The sequence below is a fragment of the Triticum dicoccoides genome, chromosome 2A (genome assembly GCF_002162155.2).
Source record: "Triticum dicoccoides isolate Atlit2015 ecotype Zavitan chromosome 2A, WEW_v2.0, whole genome shotgun sequence".
Taxonomy (NCBI): domain Eukaryota; kingdom Viridiplantae; phylum Streptophyta; class Magnoliopsida; order Poales; family Poaceae; genus Triticum; species Triticum dicoccoides.
Window position 1 is genome coordinate 642,400,423 of NC_041382.1, and position 12,336 is coordinate 642,412,758.

At 50.2% G+C, this 12,336-nt stretch overlaps 2 protein-coding genes and 1 long non-coding RNA gene across 4 annotated transcripts in view; 2 read left to right on the plus strand and 1 right to left on the minus strand.

Moving 5' to 3' along the window:
- The window catches only part of LOC119358037 (serine/arginine repetitive matrix protein 1-like), a 1,792-nt gene extending 1,035 nt beyond the window's left edge, over positions 1-757 (plus strand). Inside the window, exon 2 of the mRNA XM_037624760.1 lies at positions 2-757. Coding sequence (XP_037480657.1) covers positions 2-481 — 480 coding nt within the window. The 3' untranslated portion in view covers positions 482-757. The remainder of the gene's footprint in view (position 1) is intronic.
- A 568-nt stretch (positions 758-1,325) lies between these two features.
- On the plus strand, positions 1,326-4,806 carry LOC119355940. Its single transcript, XR_005171735.1, has 4 exons — positions 1,326-3,390; positions 3,664-3,727; positions 4,362-4,564; positions 4,673-4,806. It is a non-coding gene; the product is annotated as an uncharacterized LOC119355940 (long non-coding RNA).
- On the minus strand, positions 4,574-6,892 carry LOC119355939 (cationic amino acid transporter 6, chloroplastic-like). Of its 2 annotated transcripts, none has more exons than XM_037622837.1 (4): positions 6,317-6,892; positions 5,883-6,105; positions 5,235-5,797; positions 4,574-5,149 (listed from the first exon to the last, which is right to left on the minus strand). In XM_037622837.1, the coding sequence occupies exons 1-4, from the start codon at positions 6,672-6,674 to the stop codon at positions 4,608-4,610; spliced, it is 1,686 nt and encodes a 561-aa protein (XP_037478734.1). In that variant the 5' UTR covers positions 6,675-6,892; the 3' UTR covers positions 4,574-4,607. The 2 variants fall into 2 exon arrangements, with proteins under 2 accessions (XP_037478734.1, XP_037478735.1); XM_037622838.1 differs by having other exon boundaries at positions 4,574-5,176.
- Between the last annotated feature and the right edge of the window lie 5,444 nt (positions 6,893-12,336).

Sequence of the window (12,336 nt, forward strand, 5' to 3'; positions counted from 1 at the left end):
CGGCCGCGCCCACCTCAGCTCCGCCGACTGGGCCGCCGTCGCCGCGGCCGCCACCCCGTCCAAGACCGCCAGGCAGTGCCGCCACAAGGTCGAGAAGCTCCGCCGCCGCCTCCGCTCCAAGCGCCGCCGCCCTTGCCCCATCCTCGACGGCATAGATCTGCTCGACGACCCTTCGTCGTCCCCCTCGCGCTCCCACTCCCCGTCCCCGCCGCCGCCCGCCTCCCCGCTTCCCCCCTCTCCCTCCCCGCCCAAGAAGAGGAGGCGGCCCGATCCCGATGAAGAAGGGTATTATGCCGGGGAGAGCGACGTGGTGCAGGCGGTGAGGGCGATCGGAGAGGGATTCGTGCGCGCCGAGCTGAGGAGGATGGAGGCGGCGAGGGAGTCGCAGCGGATGCGCATGGAGATGGCCCTGCGGCACCTCGACGCGCAGCGCCGGCTCCTGGACGGCCTCGTTGGCCGCATCGTCGACGCGTTGGAATGAAGCGGTGGCGCGGCAAAGGTGTCCCCTCCTTTCAAGATCTTTCGTGCTTTCTCCTGGTTACACACCCCCTGGCGAGTTGAGGTGTTTAGAGCTACGTCCTTCATATACTCCATGTACCTGTGATGGTCTGATGGATCATGGTTGTCTCATCACATAGATGTAGATGCGTAGAGAGCAAATCCTGCTGCTTTTACTGTCTTCTGTATAGTTGTCTGGCCGAGTGGAAGCACTTCTTATGGGAAATAAATGGATCTTGAGTTTTCTTCACCTTGTACTTGCATATTGCGTTCAAATTTGTTTGGATTTATGCTGGGAGGAAGATATAATATACTCCCTCTGTCCCATAATTTAAACTTGCAAAACGATCTTATATTATGGGACGGAGGTGGTATAAGATATAAACTGTAAAACATGGAATTCTATCAGCTATGTTTGTCCCAGCAAATGTTCTTATGGCGGTAAGGTTTCGTAAGACGAGCACTGACCTCCTTGACGCCTAAGGCGGGCAAAATTCTAAGGCCTGCCTCGGCGCCTTGCCGCCAAAGTGGTCGGGACGTCTTAAAAACGATGGTCCCAGCTTGATTTAATTTCGAGACCCAATGAGGTTCTTCATGCCTGTCCATGGAGGAGGTTTATCCTGAACCCTTTCCCACTTTTGGGGCTTTACGTCACAGCCTGGCTGATTTAGTGAACCTACACTTTATTGTGCCTGTGCTTGCTCCATCTTATGGCCTCACTTTTAGTAACTCTAATCAGGGTTATCCATGGTTTGTTGCTGTGTGGTTTTCAATTTGCAGCATAGTTAGTTGGGCTTGGGCCATTGAAAAATCGAGTATCCTGGAGCCTTATTTCTATCTGGGTGGTCGCAGATACGGATATAAGGGAATAGTGATGTTCAAAATCTACATTAACTTTTCTTGGGTTTATCGTTTATAGCAGTATATGGAACCAAGGAATTATTATATGGCAGCACCCTGTATCTACACTTAGGTAGTTGGGATGATAAATAGTGCCCAACCCATAAGTTCTGAAATCTCCAATATGTTACTACTTTTTTTTACAGATCAAGCAAATAAGCCTGAAAGGAAGTCCTTATTAGTTCTTTTTTGTGTGTCTTTCTTTTCTTTCTTCTGAACCTGCTACCCTAGCTAGTTCTTGTCTCTGTGCCGTGATTCTCTTTCAGAGTCTTTCTGACGCCCCTTTTTTTGCCAATAAAAAGTAAAGAAGAAACTGTCTATTTGGACAGACTGTATTATTCCGTCCACCTACCTAGTATCAAATTCTCAAAGCAGTACACTTAGTAGTTGCTATTACCCTACAAAAAGAAATGGATTCCACATTCATTTAATAATAGAAGTCAAGCATGTAATTAGAACCACTCAAAATGTTACTTAAACAAACTATTTCCTTGCACGCAACTCTAAAGAAGGCACTGACAAACAAAGATGCTCGGGAAAAGGATAATAGCTGAGACGGGGTCAGTGTGTTTTCTAGTTTTCTTATCTCTTACAATTACTCACCCAGTAAACATATGCAGAGTTCCATTCCAAATTGATTCGAGGCACTAATTTGTAACCCTACTCTCCCTTGTGAAATATCTCACATTGTAAGTAGATAGATTCAGCAGTCAATGAGGCTCTTCTACACCAGGTTCTGTTCTACCCTGAAACTGATGGTCGTCTTACGACATGGCGTAAAAGGTGAATATGTTCTCCTGCTCCCCTTGGAGTTCTTTACACTTGCTTATACACAGATGCTTCATTGAGATTCCCCGTGGTGCACATAGGCTGTTACTGCAACCTTGGGGCCTTCCTTTGTTGACCGCCTTTAGAATAAAGGAAGATTCTTTGGATCGTTCATCTTGCTGTTATGTTTTGTCTTTTCATTTCTTTTCCTTCCTGATTATCTTCCTCGTTTTTGTGTTTGTGTACAATTCGTTCATCACTAACAAACAATGGGTTTTTGTTCTTACCATTGTCCCTATATATTAGTGCCTATCACTTGTATGTTCCTCAATTCATCCATGTGAATTTGTCATATACCATAAAATGAGCGATACAAACAGAAAGAGGAATGCTAGCTGAGTTACAAGTGGATGCGAGGTTTGGCAGCGAATAATTGTAGCTGGTAATGGCATATATCATGCACGATTGCTATCATTGCATGCATATATTTGCCTTGTATGATGTTCTAGTGTTGTCTGTAACTTTATTCAAAATTTTATCCAAAAACTTGTGCTGTTTCGATGTTGGATATTGTGCATAACTGTTATTTTTTGACTAACAAACTCACGTTTCATCAGTCACATGTATTTTATAAATATATATCATTCATGACAATAATAATGCTGTGATTACATCTGATTTGTGCGTCTTGTTGGTCAAACTTTATGCGACACATGACTGAAAATTTTGTAGGCATGTTTGAATGGATTATTTAACTTACTAGAATTATTTTTTTGTTTTGTACTCACAGGTGAGCTGAAAGTTTAGTTGCTGCTGCAAATGGTGGTATTCCATGATCTGCTACATTGAGCTTTTTGCTGCTTAAAATCTTCCTATCCAATGAGTACTCTACATGGCTACTTGAAAGTTATATGTTTATACAAGAAAGGGTTGCATAGATGCAATCTAGTACTTCCTTTTGGTGTCGATTAATTTGCCGCAGATGAAGGCAAGTGCCACTTAAGTAGAATTTAGGACCACCATTAAAGTGAGTGGTCCTGAGCATGCTTGCATCCATCCATGATCTATCTGCCATGGATTGTTCAACACTGAGCAACCACTTAATTAGCATATTCAGGTTTGCACATTGACTTGATGTGGTGTGCTGATTTTGTAAGCAGGAAATTGCTCCATGATGCCTGGCTTTACTTCCGTGCTCCATCATGTGTGGTCCTTGAATTCTTGGTAAGATTGTGTATAATAAGCATTGTTTATATTGATGAATATCTTTTCTAAAGCTATTTCTTTCGAATCTTGCGACTTGTGAGGACCGCCTTTTGTTAAATATTCCCCGAATATGCTAATGTTTTTCAAGGAAACATTAAACTGACCTTTTGAAATCACTCGGGTGTTTTCTTTATAATGTAAATATTAGCTATTTAACTCTTTTGCAGTGAACATTTCCCCCTTGATTGATGTGGAAAATGTGTCCGAATGGTGACATCATTTCTTGAACAGGTGGCAACTGGCAAGGTAACATTTGATCTAAGCGAAGTGTTATTCTACTGGAGTAAAACTTGAGGTAGAATCTTAACTGTTTCCATTGTTACTTTGGATAAAATCTCATGCAATCCTTAGGAAAACCACTCGAGCCAGCACGTAGGTGTAGTAAATCTGTTCTCCTCTTACAATTTATCAGTGAAAATTTTGTATATGAATCATTAAAGGAACACATAAATGTTTGGATGGAGCATTATAGAAAATTAGCTAATCATATAGAAAAAATGAAGGACCATGTAGAAGAAACTGCATGCTCTTTTTAATAGAGAAGAAATAGGCACCCTTGAAGAAATGAGGATTTGAACTTGTGCATCTATTTTCCCAGCCAGGTGAGCCAGGTCCAACTTCCTGTTTAGTTGGTTCTAGATTGTAGTGTGATTTTCTTGGTGGATTTCCTCTGTTTGTTTGGAGAGTATGTGGTGATTTGAGGCACTGTTATGCCTCAGAAGAAGACTCAGTTTTACTAATAAAAACCCAGTAGCATGGTTGACATTATCTGTTTCAAATGTATTGAAAATTGGATGTACTCCGTGTTTGAGAGTGCATCTGCTATTTGCATATTTTAACAGGTTTCCATTTTCTCAATTTTCTGAAGCATACTTTATTTTCTTCACATGTGTTACGTTGAAGTTTAACCAATTCTTATGTTTAAATAGAGGAATGACAGATCTTTGATCAAGCAACCACATGCCCTGCACTACCCTGCATATATGCCTAGAGAAAAAGCAAGTTACAGGCCAACAGTTTTGGCCAGTGAGCAAGCACAAAAGCAGGAAAAGAAGGGATTAACCTAAAGCTAAAGCGACCTCTCTTTTGCCCCGCACCTTTTTTAGGGCAACGAACATTTCCAAGGAGACAGGTAAGCTTATGTCCATGTTGTTCTTATTATTACGATGACACCGCTAAGATAATATGTCTGCATTGGCGTCATGAATCATTGCATTGACGATCTCGTTTTCCTCCGCAGTGTATGTGGAGTGCACCCCGTAGCACACGTAGAAGATGGTGATCACAAGGCTCCAGATGCCGAACCTCTGGAAGGACCTCACCTTCAGGGTTGTCATGAGGAACACATTCAGGAAGACGGACGCGGCGGCCGGCCATGGCATCAGAGGAACCGTCCACTCCGACGGTGGCCCGGCTGCGCCCTGTTGTGCTGTGCAGTGGAAGATTGCAACGACCGCCACCGACATCGCGCCGAACAATGCCATCCCCCACCGCCACTTCCCGTCGATCCTCCTTGCGAGGGAGAAGCCGATCGAGCTCAGCGTCAGGAGCAGCAGGAAGAGGAGGACGTGGAGCGGCCGTGTCGCGCCGACCTTGGCGTACCGGTGGTAGATGAGCGCGTTGGCCACCAGGTAGAAGGCCAGCAGGGTTCCGATCGATATCATCTCGAACACTATCTGCAGCTCAGTGAAGAGCGCGATTGATGCCGTGCAGAGTCCTGAATATGTATGGACAGAGCCTAAGTCTGGGATACATACACAAGTTAGTGGGAGTAATGAATTGGCAACATTGTGATGAGGTACCTAGAAAGATGGTGGCGTTCATAGGGGTGCCGGTGGAAGGGTGGACCTTGGCCAGCCACGCCGGCACCAGCCTCGCTCTGGCGATGACGCACAGGTACCTGGCCTGCCCCAGCATGGCCACCAGCAGCGACGCCACGATGCCGATGCTGGCGCCGGCCCCGACGACGTTGCTCGCCCACCTCCACCCAGCCTTGTCCCTGAACGCCGACGAGAAGGGCGCGCTCTCGGTGATCTGGGTGTAGGGCAGCATGACGCAGAGCGCGACGGACATGAGGCAGTAGAGCGCGGAGACGATGAGCACCGAGCCGGCGATGCCGACGGGCAGCGCGCGGGCCGGGTCCCTGATCTCCTCGGCCATGGTGGACGCGGAGTCGTAGCCGATGTAGCTGAAGTAGACGACGGCCGCGCCGTCGAGGACGCCCCGGACGCCGTAGGGCGCCAGCCCGCCGGGCGTCACCATGTTGCGCGCGCTGCCGTTCCAGAAGCCGGCCACGATGATGAAGGCGAAGAAGAGCAGGTGGAACGCCGTGAGCACCATGTTGAGCGTCGAGCTCTCCTTGGTGCTGCCCTTCAGCAAGACCAATGGCGACACGCTTGTAAAAGGCGTATGCATACGTAGGTGTAGGTAGGTGCCGATGAGATGCGTACCTGTAGCAGAGGCATACGGTGAGGAGGAGGATGAGCGCGACGGCGGGGAAGTCGAGCGCGTTGTAGCCCTTGGCGATGGCCTCCACCTCCACCCTCCACGCGTTGGGCTCCGTGACGCCGCACGTCGACGCCAGGTAGTCCGTGAAGCTCCTCGCCACCGCCGCGTTCGACAGCACGTACTCCATCAGGATGTTGGCGCCCCCGAAGAACCCCACGAACTCACCTAGCAATAGTAGTGTCTCAACCAGGCCGGAGCCGGACAACCAAAACGATAAATCGAACTGCAGATTTACGCTGTATTTTGGACAATGGCATTAGAAATTTAGAATGCTCTTGGCCGGCCGTTTGAGCAGCCAGTTGTTAATTATGTTGCGGATCACATGGTGGTTTTCAAGAGGAGCCGATCAGGACGTCCTAACTCGTAACGTACGTACCGAAGGTGACCCTGAGGTAGCTGAAGGCGCCGCCGGCGACGGGCACGCGCACGGCGAACTCGGCGTAGCAGAAGGAGGAGAGCAGCGCGGAGACGCCGGCGACGACGTAGGAGGCGAACACGGCGGGGCCGGCCGTGTCGCGCGCCACCCTGCCGGTGGTGACGAAGACGCCGGCCCCGAGCATCCCGCCGACGCCGAGCCCCACGAGGTCGTACCACTCGAGGCGGCGCGCCATGCGCGCGCCCGACCGGTCGCGCACCTCGTTGAGCTCCTGCGCCGGCGTCCACGTCACCAGCGCCCTCCGCCGCAGCCGGTGCGGCGTCTGCGCCACCGACAGCAGCACGTCGCGCAGCGCCATCGGTGGTCTAGCTAGCGCCGCCAGCCGCTCCCCTCCCTCCTCCTTTGCTCTTGGCGCGGTGGCGAGCCCGGCGGATACAGAGAGTAGTATTTATACACCGGCGTTCATCAATTCAGCTAGCTAGCGTTGTTTTAGCTATTAGTTATTTGGACGGTGGGCAGTGAAGCCGAGAGCGTGCCCCCGGCCGTGAGTGGCAGTGGCAGGCGTGCCGTGGGGGAAGCTTTGCTTTGCTTCCATGGAGGGAGGTTGCAGCTTCTAGTTCAAGGCCTTGTCTCTCTCCTGCTTCTTTTCGTACGTGCAGGTACAGACGACTCACTGCTCTGGCTTGCATGCTGGGTCGAGAGCGTACGCGTGCCATGTGTTGGCCTCAAAAGGAACGTCACACGAAGGCCACTTGGAATTTCGTATGCGGCGAACTCCTTATCTGCACGACAACAACACAAGAAAATGCCTCGAACAAATAAAGTAGAGAGTTTCATGAACTATGTGGAGCTCAAGGTAATTGCCTGATCTCGGATATCAACCGATGGTGGTACGATGGATGGCTTCGAAAAGGCTAATCTATGTTTGCCACCACGTACAGAAGCTCACATGGCGGTTGTGCAGATGTCTGGTGAATATATACGCACGTACTCCACTGTGGCTAGCTAGATGTATCGAGTAGAGTAGCTAGCTAGCTACTGTATTTCTAAAAGATTGGGTGATCGGTCGATTCGAGAAGTACGTGTGTACGTAGAGCTTAAGATTCTTCTGCAGCTGTGCTGACAACTGTGGCTTGGCAGGAGCCAGCGAGCGAGCAGGGGGAGGTCAAATCCCTACGTGAGCCCCGTGAGGGGAGCCCCAACACTAGATGGGAGGGCAAGGTTGATCGAGTCGTCGTCCCCTCACAGGCGCTTGTTAGGCTTCTCGCTCTCGTGAAGGACAGGTTTCTTAACGCATCTTCAACATCCACCCTCGAACCGTCTACATACTCTTAGCGCATCTTGAACGTCCACCCTCGAACCGTCTACATACTTCTGGATCATACGGTCCGAACCACAAAAGCCATTCAATGGGGCTATATCGGCCCACCCAATCCCTCATCCTGGTCTCATTTTCTTTCACTTCGTCCCTTACTTCAAATCCGTACCCTCCAGCTTCGCCGCCGCCGCTGCACCTTTCCGGTTGTCATAGAAACATTATTGGACGTCCGCAACCAGCATTGATGCGCCCGCTCGCGTGTATGACGGTGTTGTCCACCCTGATGCCGTTTGTACCCAGGTACACTCTGCCTCCTATCGACGACCTCCATGGCGGACACCATGCCCGACAAGTATTTGGTCAAATGCCATTGAGCTTATTTCCAAACGCTATGTTGTTTTTTATAGTACAAAGAATGGTGAGCTACTCGACCATGTATATTGAGCTAGGTAGACCCTAGGTGTACACAATTATTACCTCCGTGTCAAAATATAAGACGTTTTTTAGGCTAAACTGACTTATAAAAATATTTTATATTTTGATACGGAGGGACTAGCTATTATTACTGAAAAAATTGGGTGATCGGTCGATTCCATAAATACGTGTACATCGAGCTTAAGATTCTTTGGTAGCTGTGCTGACTGTTGAGAATCATGATTATTAGAAAACATAGTATAGATTAGGAATTATTCTAATTTGTTTTGTACTTTAAGATCATGTATTCTTATATATACGAGGCTCAAGCAATACATCAACAATTATATACCATGAGGCTCAATCAATACATCAACAATTCTACCAATCTTCCTATCCAATCCCTCTTACATGGTATCAGCCTAACCCTAATCCAAACCCCACTTGCCGCCGTTGCTTCCGCACCGCACCACCCTCGGGGCTGTCGATCTCCATGGTCACCACCGGGGGCCGCGGCGCCCATACCTAGGATTGTTCGTCGGTCCTGCTGACCGGCTGCCCTAGAGAGTCTTTTTTTTTCTGATCCTTTGATCTGGGGTTTTCTCTCCCTCGTCTGTCACATTGATCAGCGTTTCTTTTTGATTTTTTCATCTAAGATCGGTTTGCATCGCCCGCTGTCTCCGTCACACCACGCGCCTCTACGCCAACACCGACGCAACCATCCAACCTCTTCTCCGGCCCGACGGCCTCGCGTGATGCAGCGGCCCGTCATGACCCTCATCCGCGCATTTGCCCGCTCGTCGCTTTGCGCCGCCCGCCGCTTTGCGCCGCTCGCCCCCGCCTTGTACCCGAGTACAACGCACCCTCCACCGATCGAGCAACGGGCCGCCACTGCGTCACCCCGTGTTTCTTCCTGCGGCTGCACCAACCCGCGTCGCCGCAGTGTCACCCTTTCAGGACGTAGCGCCTCGGCACGCGGTCCACGATGCCGTCCCGAGGCCATTCCCGCAGTTGCACCGACCCGCGCGCTGCCACTACGTCGCCCCTTCGGGCCATCGTGCCGTAGTCCGCGGTCCACCGCCACCCCAAGGCCGTCCATTCCAGGGTGACCCCGTGGCTGCACCGACCATCGCGTTGCCGTTGCGTCACCCCATCGGGCCATAGTTAGCATGGCACGCGGCCCCTGCCGCCGCCCTGAGGTTTTCCGCACTGTCGCCCCGAACCGCGCGCTGCCGCTGCGTCGCCCGTCCGGGTTGTAGCGCCACGGGCCCGCAACACACAGTCCACTTCGCCGTTCACGTGCATAGACTTCTGTGTGGTATGCGGCGTGCCGTATTCCTAGGCGCGGGAACGTCACCGTCCGTGCCGGTCTTTGTCACGTTGTCTGGTTCTTTTTCGCCTACTTCGAGTATCGCCGTCGCGCTCCTAACTTAGCCGTCGCCGCCTCCTCAAGCCGCTGCCACCGCCGCTCTTCTTCCCATTCCACGGCAACTACCTTGATACCGGCCACTCTGACTCCACATTGACCACGGTGTCCCTCGCATGGCTACCTCAACCATGTCTACACCACCCTACGCTTTCGGTACCTTAACATCCGCGCAAAGGGCTACCACATTTCTTGAGCAATGATACGTCTCCGTCGTATCTATAATTTTTGATTGTTTCATGCCAATATTCTACAACTTTCACATACTTTTGGCAACAATTTATAAGATTTTCTTGGACTAATATATTGATCCAGTGGCCAGTGTCAGTTCCTTTTTGTTGCATGTTTTTGGTGTCGTAGAAAATCCATATCAAACGTATTCTAAATGCGATAAAATTTTATGAAGATTTTTGTGTGGAATATATGTGATTTTTGGGAAAAAAGAATCATTGGATACAATGCTCGAGGCAATCACAAGCTCTAGGGGTGCGCCCCATCCCCCAGGGCGCGCCCTGTGAGCTTGTGACTCCTCCATAAGTCGGTTGGAGCCCTTCTTTTGCCGCAAGAAAGATAATTTCCGGATAAAAATTGTGTTAAAATTCCATCCCAATCGAAGTTACGGATCCCCGAGAATATAAGAAATGGTGAAGGGCCAGAAAATAGAAGCGTGAAACAGAAGAGAACACACACACACGGAGAGAGAGAGAGAGAGAGAGAGAGAGAGAGAGAGAGAGAGAGAGAGAGAGAGAGGGAGAGAGAGAAATCCAATCTCGGAGGGGCTCCTGCCCTCTAGGAGCCATGTCAGCCATGGACCAGAGGGGAAACCCTCCTCCCATATAGGGGGGAGTCCAAACAAGAAGAAGGAGGAGGGGGCTCTCTCCCATCTCTCCGGTGGCGCGAGAGTACCGCCGGGGAAACCATCGTGATGACGATCTACACCAACAACTTCACCGCCGTCATCACCAACTCCCCCAACTCTATGCAGCGATGTAACCTCTCTCTCCTCCCTGCAATATCTACTTAAACATGGTGCTTTATGCCACATAATATTATCCAATGATGTGTTGCGATCCTATGATATTTGAGTAGACTTCTTTTGTCCTACGGGTTAATTGTTGTTACGGCATATCTCTCTCAAGGTGGTTTTGGTGATTGATGACAACATGTTTGCGGACTAATCTTGTGCTTTGAATTATTCACAGATTCTCCCCTGGCACGAGACATTTTCTGCCCCTCGGAGTGTATTTCAAGACGGTGTAGCTCTTTCGTTTCTTTCTCGGTGGACTAGTTGTGTAGAGGGCACCGTACTATCAAGAGGGGGTCCGCTGGGGTATTGCATGGGTGGAATCATCACGTACACATCAGCTTCTCACCCTCCGAGCTTCTCCATTCCATTGTAAAGATCTCTCCTCTCTTCCTTGTCCTGTCTGGGTCCAAGCGGTAGTACCGCGTAACCCAGCGGTAGTACCGCTGAGGAGCCAAGTGACAGTACCGCTCCACAGCGGTAGTACCGCCCGTGGCTCCACAGCAGTAGTACCGCTAGGGTGCCTGGCACCTCCGCCTCGTCCTCAGCCTCTTTGGAGAGATTCTCTCTCTCTCTCTCTCTTATGTGCCCCAGCGGTAGTACCGCCCTGCCAGCGGTAGTACGGCCGAAGGGTCACAAGCGGCAGTACCGCTCCACGGCGGTAGTACCACCCTTGACCCCGCTGCCGTAGTACCGCTGGGCTGTGTGGCTCCTACCGCCTCGACTTGAGGGGTCTTTTTCTCGTGTCGGGTTTTGCGGCACTAGTTGCGGTTGTAGAGGCGGTAGTACCGTTCCAGGAGCGGTAGTACCGCCCCTACCACCGCGGTAGTACCGCATTTGGGTCCTATTCCCTACTAGTCTCCTCTGCGCGGCAGTGCCGCTAGCTAGCGCGGCAGTACCGCTGTCCTGGCGGTAGTACCGCCCTGTGCGGGGCTGGTTGGTGGGGGGCAACGGTTGGATTGTTGCCCCCACTATAAAAGGGAGTCCCCTTCTTCTCTTTGACCTACCTCTTCCTCCCCCAAGCTCCATTTATTGCTCAAGCTCCATTAAATGCTCCAAGCTCCATTTTCGCCCGATCTATCTCTCTAGCCAATCAAACTTGTTGATTTGCTCAGGAGTGGTTGAGAAGGCCCCGATCTACACTTCCACCAAGGGATTTTCGATTCCCCCACTCATCCCTAGCGGATCTTGTTACTCTTGGGTGTTTGAGCCCCCTAGACGGTTGAGGTCACCACGGAGCCATAGTCCATTGTGGTGAAGCTTTGTGGTTTTGTTGGGAGCCTCCGATTAAGTTGTGGAGATTGCCCCAACCTTGTTTGTAAAGGTTCGGTCGCTGGCTTCAAGGGCACCAATAGTGGAATCACGGCATCTCGCATTGTGTGAGGGCATGAGGAGAATACGGTTGCCCTAGTGGCTTCTTGGGGAGCATCGTGCCTCCATGCTGCTCCAACGGAGACGTACTTCCCTTCAAAGGGAAGGAACTTCGGTAACACATCCTCGTCTTCGCTGGATCCACTCTTGGTTATCTCTTACCCTTACTTGTGCAAGCTATTTAGTGTTACTTCTCTTGCTTGCTTGCTTGCTTGTTGGTATTGCATCATATAGGTTGCTCACCTAGTTGCACATCTAGACAACCTACTTTGATGCAAAGTTTAATTTGATAAAGAGAAGTTAAAAATTGGTAGTTGCCTATTCACCCCCCCTCTAGTCAACCATATCGATCCTTTCAATTGGTACCAGAGCCTCATCTCTTTATTAAGGACTTTACCGTCCAAAGAGTATGGTTGATACCGTAGACGGTGTGGAGGAACACTCCGGTGTGAATCCGATCTCGTCCA

What these genes read in the sequence shown, in the direction of transcription:
- LOC119355939 (XM_037622838.1), bottom strand. Translation starts at nt 6,674, where the DNA reads ATGGCGCTGCGCGACGTGCTGCTGTCGGTGGCGCAGACGCCGCACCGG. An exon ending in CTACCTCAGGGTCACCTTCG is followed by an intron (nt 6,106 to 6,316) that starts GTACGTACGTTA and finishes TACTATTGCTAG; the next exon opens with GTGAGTTCGTGGGGTTCTTC. An exon ending in GAACGCCACCATCTTTCTAG is followed by an intron (nt 5,177 to 5,234) that starts GTACCTCATCAC and finishes TATGTATCCCAG; the next exon opens with ACTTAGGCTCTGTCCATACA.